Source organism: Vigna unguiculata, chromosome 3, assembly GCF_037176805.1.
Source record: "Vigna unguiculata cultivar grain cowpea cultivar isolate G323 ecotype 2 chromosome 3, ASM3717680v1, whole genome shotgun sequence".
Classification (NCBI taxonomy): Eukaryota; Viridiplantae; Streptophyta; class Magnoliopsida; order Fabales; family Fabaceae; genus Vigna; species Vigna unguiculata.
In genome coordinates this window covers 66,102,285-66,126,672 of record NC_140794.1, presented here as the reverse complement: position 1 = coordinate 66,126,672, position 24,388 = coordinate 66,102,285, and the positions used below count along the sequence as shown (strand labels likewise).

The 24,388-nt window shown below is 34.8% G+C and overlaps 2 protein-coding genes across 3 annotated transcripts; one reads left to right on the top strand and one right to left on the bottom strand.

Moving 5' to 3' along the window:
• The first annotated feature begins 688 nt into the window (after positions 1-688).
• On the top strand, positions 689-12,305 carry LOC114178193 (sec34-like family protein). The gene is made up of 25 exons (XM_028063954.2): positions 689-892; positions 1,138-1,221; positions 1,293-1,400; positions 1,497-1,541; positions 1,629-1,703; positions 1,806-1,901; positions 2,304-2,381; positions 3,134-3,219; positions 3,368-3,434; positions 3,575-3,637; positions 3,749-3,850; positions 3,987-4,091; positions 4,195-4,287; positions 5,875-5,963; positions 6,463-6,682; positions 7,265-7,351; positions 7,900-8,016; positions 8,120-8,152; positions 9,120-9,206; positions 9,279-9,341; positions 10,119-10,235; positions 10,639-10,731; positions 11,008-11,133; positions 11,516-11,616; positions 11,946-12,305. The coding sequence occupies exons 1-25, from the start codon at positions 809-811 to the stop codon at positions 12,073-12,075; spliced, it is 2,349 nt and encodes a 782-aa protein (XP_027919755.2). The 5' UTR covers positions 689-808; the 3' UTR covers positions 12,076-12,305.
• Positions 12,306-12,882: 577 nt separating this feature from the next.
• Positions 12,883-23,475, bottom strand: FAB1A (1-phosphatidylinositol-3-phosphate 5-kinase FAB1A). Of its 2 annotated transcripts, none has more exons than XM_085670766.1 (13): positions 23,457-23,475; positions 22,972-23,272; positions 21,881-22,591; positions 20,559-21,299; positions 19,379-19,532; positions 18,837-19,181; positions 17,365-18,225; positions 16,937-17,268; positions 16,018-16,144; positions 15,766-15,936; positions 14,064-15,572; positions 13,683-13,949; positions 12,883-13,548 (listed from the first exon to the last, which is right to left on the bottom strand). In XM_085670766.1, exons 3-13 carry the CDS (start codon positions 22,492-22,494, stop codon positions 13,243-13,245), a joined length of 5,427 nt encoding a protein of 1,808 aa, XP_085526892.1. In that variant the 5' UTR covers positions 22,495-22,591; positions 22,972-23,272; positions 23,457-23,475; the 3' UTR covers positions 12,883-13,242. The 2 variants fall into 2 exon arrangements, with proteins under 2 accessions (XP_085526892.1, XP_027919331.2); XM_028063530.2 differs by lacking the exon at positions 23,457-23,475 and having other exon boundaries at positions 17,365-17,693; positions 17,775-18,225; positions 22,972-23,372.
• Between the last annotated feature and the right edge of the window lie 913 nt (positions 23,476-24,388).

The following is a 24,388-nucleotide window of genomic DNA, read 5'->3' as shown; positions in this document are numbered from 1 at the left end:
TTAGTATATTTTATTTTTCTGGTGAAATTTCGTATTGACATAAATGCTAAAAAATAAAAGTGTATATTTTAAATCTAATGAGAATGTAATGTCTTTTAGGAGGTAGTGCATTTTTTGTATTATCATTATTGTAAAAACGACACTTACATCTCTATCTATATTTTTCTTTTTAGTATTACTTTTTAAGTAATTATTTTTAAATTAAAATGATTATTTTATTAATTTTATCATTAAATGTCTGTTTTTTTTTTAAATTTAATCGTTTTTAAACTAAACTAGTTAATTATAATAAAAATTTACTTACAAGTTACAAGTGTTCGCTAGTTATTTATAACAAATTTGTAAAAAATGCTTTATAATTATATTTTTTGTTTTTATGAAAAAAAATCAAATACACCTGTACATGTATTATCACTTATATAAATATAATACATATAATTCTGCATTTTTCAATTTAAAATACAAAATATTAAATATCTTAGTTTATCTAAACTTGACTTACCTTTTTTATTTTTCTTAGGAGATCTGAGTGAAATAATTTAAGAACAATGATACCTTGTGTAAAAGTTATTTTGTTTCCAAATATTTTCTTTTCTTATAAACATAACCAATTAAATTAAAATTGTAATAAGAAGACAAAGCTTAGGATGCAACGCACACAAGTCAAGATAAACTGAGTAACAAAACGCAGCGTTCGGTGCGGAAAACTCAAACTGGGAGCTGTTAACGTATGTAACGAAGCAGGGGGGGCAAGAAGGGACGAAGCGGAAGCGGAAGCGGAAGCAGAAGCAGAGCGAAGCAGAGGAAAATGGGAAGCAGAGGTCCACCTCAATCTCTTCCAAATTCCGCTGCCATTTCCAAGGGTTACAACTTCGCTTCCACTTGGGAACAGGTATCCTTCAACATTTTCCCTTTCGCATCCAAATCACGCTTCCACTTCTGTGTTTTCGCTCTTTCTCCACCTAGTTACCTTGATTTCGCAGATCTTGTATTTTGCATCTTCCTTTCTCGCTCAATTATTATCACATCATCTTAATTGATCTTTTTGCTTATAAATGAATATTACTCTGTCACGGATCAGATCTGTGATTTTATTTGCAGTTATTTGGTTTTTTGAAGTGAGTTGTGTTTTTGCAGAATGCTCCTTTGACAGAGCAACAGCAAACAGCGATTGTGTCTCTCTCTCACTCGGTTTCTGAGCGACCGTTGCCTCTCAAGTTGGTAAGCTTTTGCCATTTACGTGTTATTGATATTCTCTCGAAACAATTAAAATATAATTCTGGCATTTATAGGCTCAAGAGAATGCGTCGGTGCAACACAATAAGTTGTCAGTTAAAACGAAGGATAGTTCCTTCGATGACTCCGGTGCTATTGAGGCTGTTATGGTCAATACCAATCAGGCAAGTTGTCTGCGCAATCTGGTTTCTGGCTTTTAATGCTCCGAATGAGTTAAAATATGACACGGTTGATATTTTTTGTCTTTGAATTTGATGCAGTTCTACAAATGGTTTGCGGATCTTGAATCTGCGATGAAATCAGAGGTTACTAGTTACTAGACTTGTTATGCCGCCATTTTTTTATATTCTGTTAATTTGTTTGCGATCTTTTAACTTAGTTTCCAATTGTAGACAGAAGAGAAATATCAGTATTACGTGAACACTCTAACAGACCGCATACAGACATGTGATGAAATTCTCCAACAGGTTACTTTCTATCTTGTTCTGGTGGGTTAGTTATGGATATCTAATTTGCTTACTATCATTTTCTCATTCAGTTTTCGGTTTGGATGACTTGATCTAATGCAGGTTGACGACACCCTGGACTTATTTAACGAGCTACAGTTGCAGCATCAGGCTGTAGCTACAAAGACTAAAACGCTTCATGATGCATGCGATAGACTGGTATGGTTTGGTTATCTATCACCTCAAATCTTATTCGTTAGTGTTTAATTGAATGATTGCAAAATTCATACTGTAGGTAATGGCTGCCAGCTATCTGTTCTGTTGTTATTCCTTTAGTAATAGACCACATAGGTTGATGTAAATGTTAAACTAATAAATCAGGAAAACCAGCTAATGGAATGGGAGATTCTTGGTTGTTTGGCTTCTTTTTTTTTCCCTTCATGCATGATAGTAACAAAATTTAGTCATATAAATGAGTTACACACCACACATTTTGTTGGATCTATTATTCCTGTTTGGCCTTTTGAAGTCTATGATCTTTTTTGAATTTTACTTAGCTGCCTGACATTTCTTCATTGACTGAAATGACTGATTTGCTCACATTTTTTTTTCCTATTACAGCTACAAGAGAAGCAAAGACTAATTGATTTTGCAGATGCACTTCGTAGTAAACTCAATTACTTTGATGAACTGGAGAATGTAAGGTTTGACTGCTGGCTTGACTGGATCTTTTCTTGATTTAATTTTCCATCATTGCCCTTTTTTTGGTTTAATCATCTGATAGTATGTTAAAGAATTTGAGCATACCAAAGTACATACAAAATATATATATCTGCCACTGAAAGGTACAATTGTCGTGGACATTAGGATAGTGTAATAAGCATTTGCATATATTTTCGGACGTTGTGAAACTGAAAAACTTGTACATGCATCAAATTAATGATTTTTTAATACTTTTATAATAAATTAGGTTTTGAGATATGCTTCTTGGTTTGAATTTCAGAGAGATTTTATACTGGAAATACGTTTTTCTCTTTTACCTTTGAAATCTAGCATATACAATTTACATTTATATTCTGTTGCCTGTGAATATTTTTTTTTGCTGTGAAGACGTTGTGTTCTACAATCACTTAATTGATATAATTATCACTTCTTCAGCGTTAGTGTTGGTGAAAAGGTATCTGTTAATGCTGCTGCTTTAATCTTCAAAATCTACGCTCCGTGCCTATTCAGTATGCTTGCTGATTTGTCTGCTATTCTAGTCTTTTTTTTAACTTTAAAATTGAAATTGTATGGGTGTGTGTGTGTGTGTGCATATATATATATATATATATATATATATATATATATATTACATAGAAAGCTTGGAGGTCTGTTTAGAAGTTTTGCAAAACTACAAGTAGTTATTATTTTAAGTTATTTATATGGTTTGCTTAAATTCTTTCGTACAGGTTGCTACCAATTTTTATTCTCCAAACATGAACGTTGGAAATGAAAACTTTCTCCCACTTCTCAAACGACTTGATGAATGCATCTCGTAAGTAAAATTCAGTTTCATTCTTTTGATTTGTACATTTTCCATGCTCAAGTGTATAGAATTTCATCAAGTTGTTTAACTTAAGCTTCATCTGCTTCTATAGTTGAACAACAAATGTGCTCATTGACATTTTTATTTTTTAATTAAGGTATGTTGAAAGCAATCCACAGTATGCAGAATCTAGTGTTTACTTGCTTAAATTTCGGCAGCTCCAGGTATATAAAATTAACGTTATGAAACCATTTGTTCTACATTTAATCTTCAGTCTATAGCTAGAAATCTGTTCTATCATATGAGCCATGCTTGATAGATATTTAAACTTTAGTAATTTGGAAATATTGTCATTTTTTTGTAGTCTCGAGCATTGGGCATGATGCGTTCTCATGTACTTGCGGTTCTCAAAGGTGCCTCTTCTCAGGTGAAGTTAGTTTGCAGGTTGAGCGGATAATATATGTGCATATATGTATTCTACAAGGATAAGAGCATTTAGAGTCTTATGATAATATATAGTCACATACCTGAACATCAGGTCCAGGAAGCGATCCGTGGAACTGGGGGTGACAAAGCATCTATCTCTGAGGGAGTAGAGGCATCTGTTATATATGTTCGGTTCAAGGCAGCAGCAAGTGAGGTAACCTTTTCCATTTGACTTAAATCTTTGAATTTGAAGGTTTATATAGAAAGTGGACAGCTTTACTGAATAAGCTTTCTCCAGCATATCTATAATTACTGTATGTGCAGCTGATTAAGAATTGTAACTTTTGCAGCTTAAGCCACTACTTGAAGAGATTGAAAGCAGGTCTTCAAGGAAAGAGTATGGTCAAATCCTTGCCGAATGTCACAGACTATACTGTGAGCAGCGACTCTCTTTGGTGAGAAAATTTACATGCTTGGTCATTTTATGTTGTCTGTAATATGTTTTTTCAGTATTATGAAGTCAAATGATTACAAAATTCTTTATTTCATTCCATGTAGATAAGAGGTATAGTTCAGCGCCGAATATCTGAGTTTGCCAAGAAGGAGTCCTTGCCATCATTGACTAGATCAGGATGTGCTTATCTCATACAGGTACTATTATTTTTTTTATCAATTTAATATCTTGATACCTTTTATTGATATTGGTCACTGGTGTCTTTTTTAAATATTCAATGGCATCACTATGATATGTATGTGTCCATATTAGCTTTAGAGTTTAGACTGTGCTAAAAGTGGCAACACTCAGATAGTAGTATGAAATGCAGAAACTGCGTATAATTGTGAAAAAAAAAAGACGGAGAGATGCAGAGAAATTGATCATTGTGCTGAGTTGTAAATTGTCCATTGTGCGCTGAACATGCACTGATAAGATTATCTAAGTTATTTTAGGCTGGTTCAAGACTTTCATTTTGGTTTTGTGCTTTAATCTTAGCTGTCCTTTTTTGCATATTTGAAATTTTTGCCAGTGTTATACACAACATTACATATTTGACCTTCGATATCTAGTATATTGTAGTTCCTCGACATTAAATATATTGTTATTTGTTTCTACTAATCATTCTAAACCTAGATTTCCATGATTTTTTTGTGTTAATAAAATTCAATGATGTTTCATATTCTAAGGAAGTTTTTGCTAATGATATATCACAATGAGAACAAGGCATTATGTATCATTATGTGCAGCTAATAATATGGATAAATTAAGGCGATTATGTTTGATGAAAAACCAAAATTTCAATATACCAACTTTAAAAGTATATTTTAATTCTTTCTCGTATGGTTTCTTAGATCTGCCTCTACTGTCTTACAATTTGATCCCCTTTTATTTCTTTTGAAGTTTGTCTTTTTGTTTTCTTGGGAAGGATAGTTTTATTAAAATATTTTTTCGTAGAGTATAATCATGTTTCAGGTTTAGCTTAAATATTTTCCAGTACTTATCGTTTCATATCATACGTAATATGTGTGCTAGTTCCTGTTGTTTTAAAAAATGTTAAGTTGTAAAAAATAATTTTAAATCTTCTAAATCATTCAGTTAGTTATCATGTTGTTTACTAAATAGAAAAAAAATATATAATATAATCTTTCTCAACTTCGGTACCAATATTGCCTTGTAATTCCATTTGTTGATGTTCTGAATTGTTTTGTTAATTCTTCTTTGTTTTCGGCACCATGTGTTAGGATCCAGTTTCAAGGTTTGAGAATATTGTAAGTATGTTTATAAGGTCTTAGGTTCTCTAGCTACAACAATTAGCTTTTATGGTTTGGCTTATTGGTATTAGATCATTCCATCGTCTCTTTCAACTGCAACTGAGTGACTTGAGTGAGGATGTCAACATTCCATTGTTTGGCCTGGAACTAGTCAAAGGACTAGTGTGTGGCAAGACTGCATAGCACGGTAGCTTGGTAGAATCCAATTGCAAGGCTCTCCAACTATGATGTCTAAAACTTGAAATTGTGATGTTTATTGGATGGTTGAAGCCCAAGGCTGCTGGGGTCCGGGGGATTAATTAATTTATTTTCCTCACACTTACAGTATTATGCACAGCATACAGATTTTTAACAGAAGAATAAAGGCTAACTTCTTGTGATTACTCTGTTTGTGTTAGATGTAAACTTTTAACGGTGTCAGTTGCTTCATATCTTTATGGCAGGAAGTCTTATTGATTATAATTTGTGCAGGTCTGTCAACTTGAACACCAACTTTTTGATCATTTTTTTCCAGCTTCATCAAAGGATATTTCAAGTTTAGCTCCATTAATGGATCCTCTGTAAGTTTGTATTCCTGTTAACAAGAATGCCTGGTTTGTTTTTTCAACAGAAGAAACATTCATTACAAGAAAGAAAAGAAATCCTCTTAGTGAGAGAAAGAACAAAACATTAGTGCATAAACAAGGTCTTATCCAAATATTCCTATTATTCCTTTCATTTTCACTTTATACCTTGAAAGTTGGAATTCACTGTTCTCATAGTTATGATAAGTGGAAATAAAAAGGAGCTTTCAATCGTGGACAAATAACTTATTTTCTTGTGTTCATTAAGACATAACCAATGACATAAGGTTCCAGAGTGTTTGGCAAGGGAAGTGAAGGAGCATTAATGTTTGATACAAGCTCCACTTGCTATGTGGCACATTCCTACATTTTTAGATACTTCCCAGCTTATTTCTCCATCTTTCTCATTACGTTTGTTGTGAATGTTATTCTTTAAAAGCAAAACTTCCATGCTTATAGTGTCTGCAACTCATGATTTTATCAATTTTGCTTGCAGATCAACATATCTGTATGATACACTGCGTCCTAAACTTGTTCACGAAACAACTATTGATTTTCTTTGTGAACTTGTTGATATACTTAAAATGGAAGTCCTGGGTGAACAGCATAGTAGGAGGAGTGAATCACTAGCTGGTCTTCGTCCGACATTTGAGAGAATTTTGGCAGATGTCCATGAGCGGTTGACATTTCGTGCTAGGACTCATATACGGGATGAGGTAGGTTATTAGTTTTTTTTTTTTTTAAATTACAATATTTTATTTTTTTACCCTCATACATTTGTTTTAAATGCTGAAGATATTTCTTGGTTGGGTTTTGCCTCTCTACTTGTTTGTTCTAATCAATACTGAAAGGAAATACATTATCTGTTGAACTGTGTCAATTTTGTTCATGTACTCAAATCTGCTTTCCTCTATTTTTCTGCCTTTACTTGATAGCCATCCTCCCCAAGACTCTCATTCTCCCTCTCAAATCTCAATCCTCTTTCCTTAGTTAACTCAAGTCTTGATTTGCTTCAACTTCCACAAATAGAAGGCTAAACAAAAGTTTGTGACATGACTTACTCACTGCTACCATGCTTCTTGTGTTGTCCCTTACTTTAAATCATACTCACTTGCTGACTCCTTTCAATGTATTTAGTTGATTGAAATAAATAATTTTCAGTCTTAAGAATCAAATTGTCAGGTTACATATACTTCTATTTGTTTGGTGGTTAACAATTTTTTGGCTTACCAAATTTATTATAATTTTTTTTCTTATATTTTGGTTTTTGAAAACCTTATTTCGTTGTATTTTTACAGATAGCAAATTACATCCCAACTAATGAAGACTTGGACTACCCTGAAAAGCTGAAGATATCTGTAGAAAGTACTTCTGAGATCAATCCTGTAAAGTGTCTTTCCTTGCAATTTATTGGGTTTTGCTTGAATATACATATTCAGCCATGATTGTTTCTCACGCATGATGACTACTATATGCTGATTTTCATATGGTAATGCTTGTTAGATATATTTAGTAATTTGAGTTCTGGTTGTTTGCCTGCTTCATTAGTTTTCGGTTGAGTAATGTAGATGTGTTGACAACTACAGGTGATTCTTCTTTGTTTTTTATTTTCAACTTCCAAACATTTCCTTTCTTAACCGTAAACTGATATGGCTTACAGGATGTTGAAATCTGGTAATTGAGGTATTGATGATATGATACCATCTGATGAATCAATTATTTTTCCCAATCCCATCTTGATTTTGCCCCCAATTTCACCAAGAGAGCAAATTTATCAATAAAGTAGTGAATATTTCTTGTGCTTGTTGCACACATACTGGAGACCTCAACCAGATTTGTATTTGTTCTGTGGTTATTGCTGAATATTTGCTTTATGTAAATAGGTCTAGATTTTAAAATTTGTCTTTCATCCTCTGTAATTTTCAATTTGCAGGCTGATGACAACCCAGATATATTTAAAACATGGTATCCACCCCTGGAGAAAACTCTATCATGTCTTTCAAAGTTGTATCGTTGTTTAGAGTCAGAAGTTTTTACAGGTTTAGCCCAGGTATGGGAGGTTTCACTTTAACTATTTTTAATCTCCCCTGGGCCCCCAAATTCCTCTTACTTTGAATAATTAATTAATGATCTGCTTTTGTTATTTCAATCAGGAAGCTGTGGAAGTTTGCTCAACTTCGATTCAGGTAATGGCAAACAAGTGATTTCTGTATTGGGTCATATTCCACCCGCCCTGCCCTGCTCCCAACCCCGTCCTTCAATTGAAGAAGTGTACACAATCCTCAAACCAGATAAAGAAAATCAAAACATAGATTGGCAATAGAAGTTCCTATAGTTAGTGTAGAAGCTGTCCAATCTTTTTGCATGTTCTAAATTATAATATGCTGACATACATGCACTAAAGACCAAGTGTCATATTCAAAACCGTACTCTATAAACAGATCAATGGTCGAAATAAACTGTTGAGGATACACTCATTTCCATTACAACCACAAAATCCAATAATTCACACAAGCCTCGAGATTTTGTTTTCCTTATTATTGCCAAACCCTTGAAAGTTAACATGAGGAAACTTATTCAACAAACTAGGATCCAATTTCTCACATGAAATAATAAAAGGCTCATTACTGAAAAATGGAGGACGGAACAAGGCAAACTCCCTGAATCAGAACTGCACACAGCACATTTGGATAGATAAATTTTTGTTGCCATCAAGTCTGCAACATCCAAATCAAGGCATATTATCATTTTCCTTGTAGAAAAAGAAATTACCTTGAAAATTCTAGCATTCATTACCAGCCAAACATGGCAGAGAATTGCAAAGACAGCACTGCCACATAATCTTGGCTTCTTTGTACAAGAAAAAATCTCCGAAGTTAAATAAGGAGAAACAGATGTAACCCCCAGGGCAGGTCTAATTTTTGTTGAAAATCCTAAAAATGTAATTCTAAAGAAAAATTGCTGAAGAACTGCAAAAACGGTTGAAGCCTAGAAAGAACAGTTGCACATATATTAGGACCTAGGAGACAAAGCAGGAGAGGTCTGAACTTTTGTGGAGGACGTTATCCGTACCTGGTTATTTAAATTTGACGTGCTTGATATTTTGTTTTGACTGGCTTGTTTCTGTTTTCTGCTTCCTCTTGTCTGCCACAGAAAGCAAGCAAATTAATTGCAAAAAGATCATCACAAATGGATGGACAGCTCTTCCTTATAAAGCATCTTTTAATTTTAAGGGAGCAGGTAATCCGGTCAGACTTTCTTGTGTAACTATTTAATCGATTTTGTAGTTTGAGTAATTTTTTTGTCTTCCAGATTGCACCCTTCAATATTGAATTTTCAGTCACACAAAAGGAGCTTGATTTCTCTCATTTGCTGGTTAGTGTTTCATAGCCCAATGCTATATTTTGTTAGCTGAGTTTAATGCACTGTCATTCTGACTTCAAACGCTTATCAAATTTGTATTTATTTCTCATAATTCAACTTTACTACATTGAAAAGTGTCTGGACTTGTGGCAATTCTGTCTACTGTTATGCTTAGGAGTCAGAGATGATGTTGCTTTATTCATGGTCACGACTCTTATCAAATGAGGCCTATAACTTCGCTTAGAGGACTGAGTACTATTCCAATTTTATCTGTGCCTGGAGCCATTTAGAGGAAGTTACTTTTCAAGTAAAAAAAGTATTAAGAGAAAAAGAAGATAATAAGTATACTGAGATTAGGATAAGATTATCTTAAATGGCTGAAAAAAGAATTAAACAATAGAACAAGAACAAGTAGGGCATCCCAATTTCTTTGCAAATTGGTTGACTCTATCCCTAAATGTCTAGTGAAGAGATTAAGTAAAATGCATGCTCTTTTCTCTGTAAGAAAAAAGTGTCAGTGCTCACCCAATAGATAGATATCATAGAACAAAGAGGCAACTCAGGAAGTAAAATTACCAATGATCTAATAAACTACAAGAACTGCTTGTTCTTAATATATTTTATTTGCACATCCTTTGATCTACTATGTTAAAGTTTTCAAGGAGTATGTGGATGCTAAAAGACTTTGCCTACTGATACTGTTACCATGTCATGATTAATATTTAATTTTTTCTTTAGTATCACTAAGACTAATATGTTATGTCTCTATGAATATTGAATATGGATCAGGAGCATCTACGAAGACTTCTAAGAGGTCAAGCTTCACTATTTGACTGGTCAAGATCAACCTCATTGGCAAGGACATTGTCTCCAAGAGTTTTGGAAAATCAAATTGATACCAAGAAGGTTTGTGACTTTGTGGAATTTAGGATCGTTCAAGAGTTTTAAATTAAAGGTTAATTTGATTGCGACATACATGTTTAGTTGTCAAACCCAATATGTGATCAATTTTCCCTGTAATGGTTACCTGTTTTACTTCTTTCCTAGTTAACTCAAATAATTTCGCCCCTAAATGTGTGGTTATAATTGCAACCCTTTTTACTGGTGGTACTGTCATGACGAGGTACAGGAAAATATTAACCACTTGGGAAGAGATCACATACTGACCACTTTTAACACCCCCATCCCCTTAGTGTCCATATCTTTGTCAGCATTTTCTTTTCAACGGCTGTTTAATAATTTTATTTTGTATGTGGCATAAACCGAATTCCTACCATTTTCTAGGCCTTTGACGTATGGTTTCTTTCAGGAGCTGGAAAAGAGCCTCAAAGCCACATGTGAGGAGTTCATCATGTCGGTTACTAAGCTTGTTGTGGATCCTTTGCTTTCATTCGTTACAAAGGTCCGTGTCTGTAACCAAAATTATTTGATGTTTTGCCAGCTGGTGAACTAAAATAGACCCATGGCTTTAAAGCAAATGCACATGCAAATATATATAATTGGTTCTTACTACAAATTGTTTGTTATTTGCCTGCTGTAAATCTTGTGTCATGAACATACATTTTTTATTTTTTATTTTTTATTTTATTTCTTACAACTCTCACTTGAAGATTTAACTTCTTTTATTATCTTGGTAAAGAGAAAATGTATTTACTAAAGTTTTCATTTTGCCTTTTAGGTCACGGCAGTCAAAGTTGCATTATCTTCAGGTGGTCAGAATCAAAAGCTAGAGTCAGGTATGGCCAAACCTCTGAAGGATCAAGCCTTCGCTACTCCAGATAAGGTGGCTGAACTTGTTCAGAAGGTAGGTCATTTAGTTATTTACATTATTTATTCATTGAACTACAGGACAGTTTGCTATGAAAGGATTCTCTGGAAGAACTCCTATAATTGAATGATGATAAAAATAAAATAAAGATATGACGATTCTAATCCCATGTTTAAAATAAGTAGTGCTTTAGATAAAGCAGAAGTGCTGAATTTTTTTTTCCAGGTATTATATAGCTGATCAACCATCACTAGCCAACGAAATTGTCCTTTTTATGGAACATGCTAGAGACTCATCTACGTCTTAATGAAGTCATGTCTAAATAACACAAGTTAAAATAGAAAATAATATTCGTCTCGTTATGATGATTGGGAATTTCTCATTTATGGAGCTAAATTGATGTTCTGTGGTCTAATAGGTCAGGGCTGCTATTCAGGAGCAACTGCCGGTGGTGATCACAAAAATGAAGCTTTATTTACAGAATTCGTCAACAAGAACTATTCTTTTCAAACCAATAAAGTAAGTTTATATGCAACATAGAGTTACGGTGTGAACATTTTTCTGCACACCTTTACTGTGACAAGTGCATCTTGATTATCATTTCGTATTGTTTGATGGGGGGAAAACTTGCGTTTTTCACTCAGTCAAATTTCTAAAATCTATAACGTGGCAGTTTCACTTGAAGAATTTTCCCCATAGAAATAAATGCCTTTTAATTAGGTGATAATATGTTGTGAATTGATGCTTTTTTGGGTAGAAACTTGGTTAATGTTGATCGGAATTTGTTACACTTGGGTATGCAGAATCGAATCGATCTAAAAATGCTGTTTCTTCTGGTGTTCATGCAGGACAAATATCGTTGAAGCCCATATCCAAGTCCAATCCCTGCTACAATCAGAATACTCGAGTGAAGAGATCCAGATCATTAAGCTGAAATCCGTACAGGATCTGCAAGACGAGCTTGATAATTTTCTCTAATTTGTATGTAAACGCCATTCAATAATTTCTTGTCCAATTTTTACCCGCTGGAGGATCTTGAACAAAGACTTAGTTACATACACATTCTAGATAGTTTTGTAGAATTATTAGCAAAAAAGATGGCAGAGTTTGTGGTTTTGCTGCGGACAATTTATCTTCATTTTTTCAACACTGATGGTCGTTATTGATGTACATTTTTTTTATTAGTGAGCGACATACGGATTTTATTACTTGCCCTTGTTCTTTCATGCGATGACTATAGAATGGTAATAATAGAGCTCTTTATATGTTCTTTTCATGTTTTCGCTTCTGGTCTTCAGTTATAATAGGGTCCAACACGATTATTTAGTATTTAAAGTAATGCTGATTACAGATAATTTCTGAAACTATCCCTTTAGCAATAACTAAAAGTAAATGGCATCATACATAAATCAATTCTTAATTTTTCCTTAAATGCTAGCTATTAGAATGGGTAGTTAATAGTGATAAAGCAAGTCTACATTTTTTCACTTATTTTTTGATGTAATGTCGAATAATTGAATTTAATCATTAAATTTTTTATAAAATGAAGGCTTTTCACATTGATAATAATTTTATTCAAATGTCCGTCAGATGAGTTGTTAGTGTGATAAACATTCAAGTAATATCTTTACTTGACATGTGTAAGGCCATAAGAAAAACCAATTTTCATAATATATATATATATATATATATATATATATATATATATATATATATATATATATATATATATATATAATATGTGTATGTACACATACACACAACACAATTCGGGTCATATAATAGTGAGACAAAATCAAAGCAATGTGCAATTCAAGCACCCTTTATAATAGGGTGACTTAAAAATCAAAATTTGAAGACTACAGGTAACAAAAACAAGAGATTAAAATACATGATATAAAAAAAATAAAAAAGAAGGGGGGGCAAGTCGCTGTACAGTTAGTTACCCTTGATGGATATGTCCAGCATACGGGTAACTGGAGGCGCACCTCCGATGTTTTAAGGAACACAGATGAACAGCTGCATTATTGGGCAGGCAAATATTACGGACATTAAGGAGAGAGAATGAACATGTGTCAACGGATGCTGGAATCGTAACATTTACAAGGTAAAATTTTGAACACGTGAATCAAATGGGTACCCCCCTTACGCATTTTCATCATAAATGTCAGATTGGGATCCACTGGGGTGTAACTCTGAAGGAGACCATTGATCTGGCACCATAAGAAAATATAAACTCATTGCTTTCCTAAACCTTTTCTTGTACTGCTGCGGTGATATAACAGTTGGAGATGTATTCTTGGGTCCACCAAGGATTCCTGAGGTCTTCACCCATGTTTCCAGGTGTTTATCCCATGTATACTGCCTCATAAAATCAATGATACCTAATACCAGTTCATGTTTTTCCTCATCCACCCCAACCAGCAATGAGTAGTCCATAACATATATTGACTGCAAATACCAAACACTCGTTTAGACTCCATTAATAGATGCTTAATTTTGCATTTATCAACATTAAAATATTATTTATCGTATTGCAGGCAAAAAGAAGGAAAAGCAAGTTGCAAAGAAGGCATCACACTTACTGCAAGGAAGGCAGTATCATTCCACACGGCCCTCTCCAGCAACCGTTTTGCCTTGTTACCGACAAATATTGGAGAGGTTGGCATAGCTTCAATGAGATTCTGATCCAGCAGCACTTTATTGCTCCCACTTGTATCTGGGTTGTACCGTGATCGGGAAGAACCTTTCAGGTCATAAAGCCGTCTTATGTTTCGTCTGTAAAGAAGATTTTCCATCACCAAAACATCCATTTTTGTTTCCTTCCCTCCTTTGAGGTGCTTAGATGTTACCTTCACAGAAAGAACACAATAACACCCAATTAGAGCATACAAACATGTAAATGAGTTAAAGCAATGGCTGTTTACAAGAAAGATTCAACCCAACTCTTGTGTAACAAAAAGTACCTGATAAATTCCCAAGATCTTCGCAAGACAAGTAGGGCTTCCTGTACTGATTGACTCAGATAAATACTTAAAATAAGCTGGTGCAAACTTGGTAAAAGACTCCAGCTCTGTTTTTGTAACCTGCTTGATAATGAACCTATCATCCAGGGTTTTTGCAAAGAAAACATTGCTCTTACCTCCCTGAGCTCCCCACTTTTTACAACGGCTAAGGGACCGCACAAAATCTAACTCAGAAGGGCAACAAGTTCTTCTTAAAGCCTCAAATCTCTTAGCATAGTAGCAAGTTACAGTATATTTCACTTTCCCAAGGTAGCCATCATCAGTAAAAGAAACCCTTGCATGAAAATCCTTTGTGTATGAGAGTGGATCCCCGGCTGGTAAACTCCGAGACCCAGTGGATAACGTGCTCTCATCAAAAGAGCCAAGACTTCTGTATGTATTAGTAATTGTCTCATCAAAAGAGTTGAGAGAAAGTATACTTGAATCAAAGAGTGGCAATGAAATTGAACTATCTCCACTGTCTTTTGGTCTATCAAATTCTGACATTTGCATATGATAATCCACTGACACAAGCACATACGCTATGACACTTGTGGGCTCATCATCATAAACGGGCACTATGGTATCATTAGTTCCGGCTGGAAGAAGCAGTCTAGCACCAGTCTGGCGCTCCAGCTCTCGAGATGATAAAATATGGACAGGGTTATACTCAACAAGCTTCTGTATATTGAAGGAAGAAGTTTTGTCGAATGAACCGAAGAAGTCTGCAAAAGGCAATGCTTTCCATTTAGTATCAAGCCCTTTGGAAAGTAATTTAGAGTAATTAGTGCATCCTGCCTCAATCCCGTCTATTTCAGCATTATAGTTATCAGAATTCGATTTTGATGTAACTGAATTTGCAACAGGTGAATGAACAGCCATATCAGGAGATAGACAACCATTTTCTTTGACTGATGAAATTGTAGGGTGACTTTCACCTGTCCATGCTGCATCAAGGGTATCAGATAAGTTGGCCACAACAGAAGATTCCCCCTCAGACAAAGCCCTCCTTACAGACCCCCCAAATTCTACAGAATCAGATCTATCATTGATATTTGCACCACCAGAGAGAGAAAGGTCAACCTTATCATGATTTGTATCTTTAACCTTGTCCTCACTTTTAATCACCTCACCAGGGTGACTAAGGTGGCTAGAATTTTCTAAATTTAGGTTTCCATCAGCTTTTGTTTCCGAAAGAAAGGAATCGCAACTGCTGTGGCCTCTTGCTGGCCTAGTGGCAATATCTGCTTCAACAAGTTTTTCCCTAGGACCATGCAACTTCTCTCTATGATTTAAAATCTTGGAATTTTCTTGAAGAATAATTTTACTTAAATTGGATGCATATATCAAGCGCTGGTCCCAAATATAAGAATGGATAAGGATATGCCTTCGCAGCTTATTGAGCTCTAGAATATCAATCGCAGGCTGTTCAGCTTTGCCTTCTCTATGCAGCCATTTTCGTAGCGAGTTCTGGGTAATTCAACATTATAAACAGGAATTATTCAAGCAAGGAAAAACAACAAAATAGAATATAAGTGGAGGAATTCAACCAAAAGATCAAAAATGCAGGAAAAAATATCAATCCTAAACTTTTCTTTTGGAGGGGGCCGGAATGGGGAATAGTTTCAAAAGGGGCAACGAATCTCAGTCTCAAACCACTTACCTCAAATGCTTCTTTCTCATACTGCAGCATTTCTTTAAGTCTCACAATCAGATTCCTAAAATCTGACACCCTATGTCCACCCTCCTGCAACACGAGACCTGAAACCTTCTCTGAATGTTGATGCAGAACGGTGTACACTTCATTAAACAGTAATTCAGCCTTGTCATGCAGCTGGTGAAGAAGATCACAATCTCATAAATACAGAAGCATTCAGAAGAGAATTCTATATTTCAACTAATATTAGCTACCAACCTCATAAGCTTCTTTTTGTAGCCAGTCCTGCCTATCATAGTTGACAAATTCAAGTTTAGGTGGGGGAAGATAAACAGAATGAAGGTGAATTGAAGCGTAACGAAAGCAGGCAACCATCTTCCCAAAACTGCACAAAGAAAAGCACTATTCAATTCAAGTGCTTCACAATCTCAAGTGATACCGTTAAAGCCTTATCGATACTAGACTTGAGAAAAATAAAAGAAAAAAGGATGATTCTATTTCCAATCTAAAATTATGCATGATTCAACGGTACTTGCTCCATAAATACCCACCTAAAACATTGAAGAGCAAGACAACCAATCTTCCCTGTTTATAATTTCATTATTTTTGCATCTTTTCTTTTCTAGAGCGGCAAGCCCTTGCCTCGCTTTTCTCAACTTAAACAATGTTTATCTATACATCACTTCAGTAATCCTCTCTATCTAACTAATTAAATTTGCCTAATTTCTTTTTGCGCAGTTATTTCAAGGTATAATAGTGTATTAATGCTATTTCTTGAGTACATTCAAAATCTGATAGGATAAATTTTAATAATCCCAGAAAAATATTATTTAAAACAAAAACCTTACAATAAAAAAATAGTGTAGAAATGGAAGTTTTATGATTGGATTTGGGAAACAACTTACGGTATTTTCATAGTAATGCCCACCTTTCATCATGGGAATGAAAATGGAGTAAAAGAAAGTATTGTTACTTTCCAGGGCTGATAGAATACCTGGGAATAATTTTTTAAACATTGCAATAAACATGGAAATATTACATTCCCAAGTTCACATTCCAAGGAATAAATGCAAACCTTGAAACAAGCACACTCTTTGATTCCCTTATATTCTTCCAAGCAAATATTCCACCACACCCCAATTTATAATAGATTCAATTTAGGAGTTGAAAAATGTACCCATAGAATCTTAAACAATCTCTGTGAAGCGAATGACCACAACTTGCAACCCTGCTTGCTGCTGCATGATTTGAAAAACTCAGCTCCAAAAATTTTCCAAAGGATAAGCCCCAGGCAGCATCAGACATAACGACCCTCCGTGTAGCAGGAGGAAAACCATTTACACGAGGACATTTCAGGCACCTGTGCCACATCCAAATTTTACCTTCTCGTTCTCCTGGTAAAGCAGAATCTGATAGTTTCTTAACAGAAATTGTCAGGCTGCCTTGCCGATGAGTATAGCAATGAACATGAGCTTCTGATGGCAACTCACATGAGCAGCAGGTGTAACTCTAATAAGGGAATGTTATCAGTTTTGAGTTCACAGAGTAGCCATTGTTAAAATCTATTTAATGAAAGAAATGATTTGGAAGAAGAAAAAAAAATACCTGATCAAGTAGTTGATCTCTCAAGAACCGTCCCAAAGGCTTATCAGAACTTCCATAGTATTTAATTCTGACAAGATGGGACCTTTCACAAACAGTGCTTTTCCACACACAACGTGTTGATAAAAAGACTAAAATACTTTGATGGTCAGAAGTTGAGGGAAGAAAATCTTCGTTTGAGTGTATCATGTCCTCATGATCATTATTGTTATTACTATTATCATGTTTTACATATGATGGCCCAGGGCTAGGGCCTTGATTAGCATACAATGCTGCAGCTCTGAGGTAGCTATTGCCATCTTGTTGTGAAGAGTCAAAGGTTCCAAAAGAATCTGAAATAAGATAATTGTTTAACATAATGTTTCTTCTCTCATCTGGTCTGTATTGAAAAAATTCCTTAGGACATTTCTTACCATCTTCCTTAGAAGCAGTGTTCAAAAGGAAACTTTCGCGGAGGGAAGGTGGCATATCCTGAGCTGATTGGATGGCCCCCTCTGAGAATTCATGCATATGGATTGAGTCACTGACCAAAGATCTTTCAGTGGACTCACTGCAGCTAGATGGGATTCTTTCAGTCTTGTGCATGTCATCAGATTTTGGTATTTCAAAAGGTCTTGCTTCTTGAGACTCTCTGGCAGAGAGAACAGAAAATCCAGGGATAGTGGAAATGGATCTCACAATACTAGATGGTTTATCCGGTAATGCAACAGTTATGGGAGATTTCAAAGGAAACTCTAGTGGTGAAGCACCTTCATCGGCCAGAAAAGATGTCTCTAGTGCCAGGTGATAGGCTGCAAAGACTCCATATTGGATCACATGTTTCACCTTCTTCAACTCGTCCCCATTAGCACCCTTCAGCAAGATCTTCAAAGTAAAAGAAAAAATACACAAAATAAGTAAATAAAAACATGGAAGGAGAAGAATAGTAAGCATTAAACAACTCAACTTTCCTTTACAACTTACTATTCCAAACTAATTACGATAAATTTAACCTTACTTTCAAAATATCATTCCCACACACATTTTTTAACCTTCTTTCAAAATCAATTATTTCAAGTTTCTCCATCAATTCTTTCACAATTAATCCAATCAAGAATATCTAAAACAAACTCAAATTTTGAGAAGTTTTCACGGACATGATTTAATTCACCATACATAATGTTATGTAATAAATTTCAAAAGTTGCAATTTGTTTTGATGCTAATTTAATGACTTTGGTTCCCTTTTCCATCATTAGCTTAATTGTTCGACAGTTATCCAACATGCTAGTTGATCAGCAAGTTGAAAAAGCATAATGCAGACCCAAATTGCTGCATAAATTATACAAACTTTTCCGTCTCTGTATTTGTCAACTGTCTTTTTTTAGCCTATTATCAAATGAAAGTGTCGGTTAAGGATGTATCAAAGACAGTAAGATTGTGTATGCACTAACACTGAATTTTATGTCCCATAATATGTAAAGTCATTGAACTTACAGTGCAACCTAAAGGTTTCGGGCAACCCTCAAAGAACATCAAAGTCTTTGTTGATTTTTTCCCACCTTGCCCAGCAGTACCATGCTCCTCAAAAAATTTGTCCACATGGAATGTTTCGCAATATCCCAGCTTTTGAGAGGTCAGATGATCAATTGAAGGGACAATCTGTGCACCAGTGCAACGGGCAATGCGCTCTAAAAGTGGTTTTTTGATATTCAGAACAAGTGATATGTCTTTAGCTAGAAGGTACTCTTGGGCATAACGAGATACTGATTTCTCAACCAAAAGCACATTGGGGTGATGAGCGTCAATCCTTGCAACTGCCATCTTCAAATGGTCCATCTCCTGGGAATGAGTAAAAATCATGAAATTCAGCAACATTATTATTGGAAATAAAACAATGACAACCAAATCTTCTAATAGGAACGGTCAGATAATAGAAATCAGATTGAAGGGAAGATTGCTCAGATTTAAGGCCAGCAACTGCAAGCATATTTGGCAGATAATTATGAAGTTTTAAGAGCTGATTGGGTGGAGAGAACCTGTTGTAACAAAGTATCAACACTTGATAACTGGTTAGAAACACGCTGATACTCCAAAGCACCTCCAAGTATTAGAAAACGTGGTTTATCAATTTTTGATGTCATTCTTCGATGAGCCACATTCTTTTTGCATACAACTCCTTTAACCACCATGCTGGAAATAGAAAACTAGAACATCAAGAGTGTATACAGACAAATAGAAGAAATAATGAACAGACTTATAAATTATAAAGACTTCGCCCAAAACATTAATCATATGCAGTGAATAACACGATTTTCCATTCACCAGCTTGCTCACATAACATTGATGTATTATTAAGAGAACAGGTTCACACTAGCATACACTCTAACTCAAAAAATGAAAAAGTTCTAAATATTATTATTGATTATTTTACACCACAGTGGTATTTACATCATATAGACTTAGGCTCAAAACTAATTGCATAGAATAAGGCCCTATTTCAGGCAACAAATTTGTCAAGAAACCTAGTCGTAGAAATAAAAGGAAATCACGATACAGAAATATAACAAATCTTAACACTCTACTATCCTATGATTGCCCCAACTCCAGTGGCCCCATAGAGGCACAATGAATTTACACACTTAAGCAGACAACAAATATACACAAGTGTATAGTACTAGCAATTATTCGAACTTCGTTCCATAGTTTTATTAATGGGGTTATTAAGAGAGAAAAGGATTAACATGAGGAGAAAACATCAACCGTCCTTCAACATAATGGAACACCCATCTACGTAAAATGAATTTCAGGAGCATAGCTTCGTGAGCTATGAATTATCTATGTATAATGGGTAAAGAAAAGGGCAAGGACTGCACATATTGTTTGCTCGTTTTCTTTCTTTTATTTTTTTTGTTTCAATGGGAGCACATACTATTATTACATACTTTCCCTGTTTCTTTTCTTTCTGGTACAGGGAAAATACTGAAACGAATTAGAAGCATAGTTGTCAACAGCATTAAGTTAAAAGCAGATAAAAATCTACCATAATACTGAAAGAAAAGAAAATAATAAAACATGTATGCAGTTCAGTACATTTATCAACTAATATTTTATACTCCATAATTATTTCTGTTAAAAATATGATAATATACATATATATAACCATTTCTGTCTTCACCTAAGAGATTAAGCTTGTGATAGTTGGTTTATGAAAATTACCTTTCATTTCGATGTCCACAAGCTATGCATTTAACCTTTACATATCCACCAGGATCCATACCTCCACCTCTGCTCATATCGGGCTTCAGAATTGTAGCAGCTTCCCAAGACAAAGCAGTAATTATATCCAACCAACTCTCTTTTCCGTCTTCATCACTAGTTAGGTTTTCCACTTGTAAGAGCTGAGCGACCAGAGCTCTAAAATGCCCTTCCACTACAGTCTTCATGGCCTTCCTATGATCCTCACTTGTTTTATCTCTGCTACGAAGTTCTCCAGAGCCAAAACTAGTGGAGGATCGTAGGTATCCCCATTCCCCACCTCCAGTAGTACCTTCATCCTCATCATCATCAAAAAGAACGGCTTCCCTATCATCCTCTTCATCTTCTGGCTCAGGAGGTAGCCATAGTAGTCCATTACTCTCAAAATCCACAGTATCTGCATTATTGCTCTCTTCATGATAAGGAGAGGGTTCACATCCATCAGCATGATCCTGCTCATGAGCTTCTTTACCAGGTGCTTCAATTCCATCTATACCTTCTAGATCAAGATTATGTGGTGGCGTTAGGCTACTCAAGCTTTTTTCATGAATGCTAGCTTCATCAGGATGCATTTGATGAGGCCCGTAGACATGTTCAACCCCATTAATGTTAACTGGATCTTCAAAGTCATGGGCATGAGAATAATGTTTTGATTCTGTATCCGAATGATAAACACCGTAATCATCATCCTCATCATCACTCCTGACTCAGAAGAATAAACAAACTAATAGTAAGAACAGAAAAACAAAAGTCTGATGACAACAGCAGTATTCATCATATAGGTTTGATGGTGCACATGCAATAGTCAAATATATCTTTCTAAAGTCAATGAATCAGATTCTACTAAGCTGCACATGCACTAGGCAAATATGTCTTTCTAGAGTCTACAAATGACTTTAAGAACTAATGTGAAATGAGATCCTTTCTTCTATACACACCCTCCTTTTCAGTACCAAAATCTCACAGGCAATATCAACGGCACCATTAGGCTCATCTCTAGATCAGAACATGATCAGTCATCATATCAAAACTTAGCCGCACAGACATACAAAATCCAAATTTTAGCAAAGCCATAGAAAAACACATCTTTGCTTGCAAGACACATTCATCTGTGTACAACCAGATTATCAATAACCAAAAACTCTAGCTCCTTTTCATCCTTATTTTATATTTGATGTAGACATCCGAAATGTGATGACTTAAATGACTTCTAATATTTAAGGGGCAAGGAAAGACAATTGCATTCAGCAGTCCTAAAAGAAGAACCACAAAAGAAGGAGTACCTGTTGAAGCAATAGCCAAATTGGTTAGAAGTCAAATTCCCTACAGCCTCGGAGGGATTTGAACTCCCACTAGAATTTGAATTATCTTGTTCATCGGCTATCTGATTCATTTGCGAAGATTGACGGGGACTATAAGGCACACGCTGATAAGGCCCAGTTGTATAAGGAACTGAACCAGCAGTGCTGCTGCTACTATGACAGGTGCAACTGGATTTAGTGCTGACCAAACTTGTTGTAGATGGTGAAGGGCTAAGACAAGGGGTGGACGAAGGGTCTGCACTGCCATTATTATCAACTGTTGCTAACCCTTCCCATTGTTTAAAGCAATAGTTACAGACTCTTATCTTCTCCCACTCTTCACGGACAGTATTTGGCTCATCTGAAGGCACTGGAACAAAATTGGCAGTGCATTTTGCACAGAAAACTCGCCCACAGATTCGACAGTGATGCCTGCGGTGGAATATCGTGAACTGCGAATCACACTCATAGCATACCCTACAACTCTGGTCGGGCATCCAGAAGTCCCTGGACACATTTGGTGGCTCAGTCCTTCGAGGGATCCAAGACCTAACTACATCAACAATATCAGATCTTTTCTTGTCGGGGGTGCCCATGGACTGTGATTCAACCCAAGCCCTCTCATTATGAGTCCCTCATTGACCAGCCTTGTTAACATGCCATCTGATCTATGATGCCGGAAAGAAGCATATCCTGATAAACAAATAAATATTCTTCAAAAATTAAAAAGCAAAGAAAAATGAAACAACACCACTTCTTTGAACTAGTAATCACCATTTGTTTCCTTTAAAGATATAACTAGTTGATGAACAACAATAGTAATTATATACTACTAAAGAAATTACGAAAGAAATTCACTGATTCTCAACGGCTGAAAAATCAACAGCTGCATAAACCATAAGTAATGAAAAATACACTGGCAAGGGGTTTAAATTTAATGTTGATCAAAGAACAATGAAATAGTAAGTATACAAAGTGATATGATTACTGCAATCCTATCACTGAAAACATTGGAAAGCCAATAACAGCTAACAGATAATACATAGTTAACAAATGAAATGGTTCAGACTAACTTCCAGAACAAAGGCAGAGACCACCATTGGCCACCGCCATGGCAAGCAAAAACCCATCATCTCAGTTCATAGGATCTTAAACAGCTCAGCTCAATGCCTCACTTCCGCGCATACACAGCAAGAAAATTCAATCCAAAACAACCACCCAGATGCAAAAACACCAACCACTCAAGCAACCAAGCGCAGAATCAGTATCACCCTAAGCTGGTTCACAAAAATTTCTCCACTCTGTCACCGACCCACCAAGCAATCAACCGTTAAACTCTGAGCATGCATGTAAAGACAGTAACTTTTTGCGGCCCTGAAACCTCAAACAACCGAAATCAGATCTCACAAGCCCTCCAGAAACACCCAGCAGAGTAATAATTACAAACAGTGATTGAGCAAATAAAATAATACTGTAATAAATTGTTTTTGTTATTATAATTATCGTAAAATAAAAAAATACGTATTTTGAATGAAGGGAAAAGAAAGTGATGACAAACCAAAAGCACATAGAAAAATCCTCATTCACATAGCGCCACCCTTTCACGTGCATATCCGACATTTTCTACCATATGTTATTTTTCATCATTTATTTTGTGATGTTTATTTTTCAGGTTAATTATTGTTCCTATTTTTCATACATTATTTTATTCTTATTTTGTTTAAAGTTGTTAGAAGAAATACCAACCAACCGCCACGCGCTTTGTACATCTGGACAACTACGAGCTTCTATAATTACACGTGGTTTCTGTAATTATTATACGTTCTGTCGTTTTCTTTTTTTTATATTATTAAATTTTTAAACATCAATCAATGACCCAGAATAATATAAATTGTTGGCTTAATTAAGAAAATTGATATTTTTTAGTGGAGTTTCTAATAAATTTATAGTAGTAGTAAGTAAATTTAAATTTTCGATCAAACTTCTATCGTTGACATTCTTTATTAATCCAGTGATGGTGCGGATTACAAAATTATAATTTACACAAATTTAAAATAATAAAATTAAATATGAACAACTAAACAACATAACATAATAACAAGATAATAATTGGTTAGCTAATTAACCACCAATAATAACATATCATTTGACAGAAAAAATTAACATTAAAATTCAAAAATTAGTTTAAAACTTAAATTTATTAAATATTCAATAAATCATACAAATTTATTAGAATCTAAAACATTGTTAAGTCTAAGTTATTTTATATTATCACTTCAATAGAATATTGTATATATAAATTTATTAGTTTTATAAAATTAGACTAGCAGTAATTTTATTGATTAAAATAATAATATAAAAATTTTACGTTCAAAAATACTTTTCGTCTCTTCTATAACTAAACTCTTTTCTTTTCTTTTCTTTTCTATTTTTCTTCTGATCACGATTATTTATGTTTTTTTCCTCTCAAAGTCACGAGAAATTTCACCA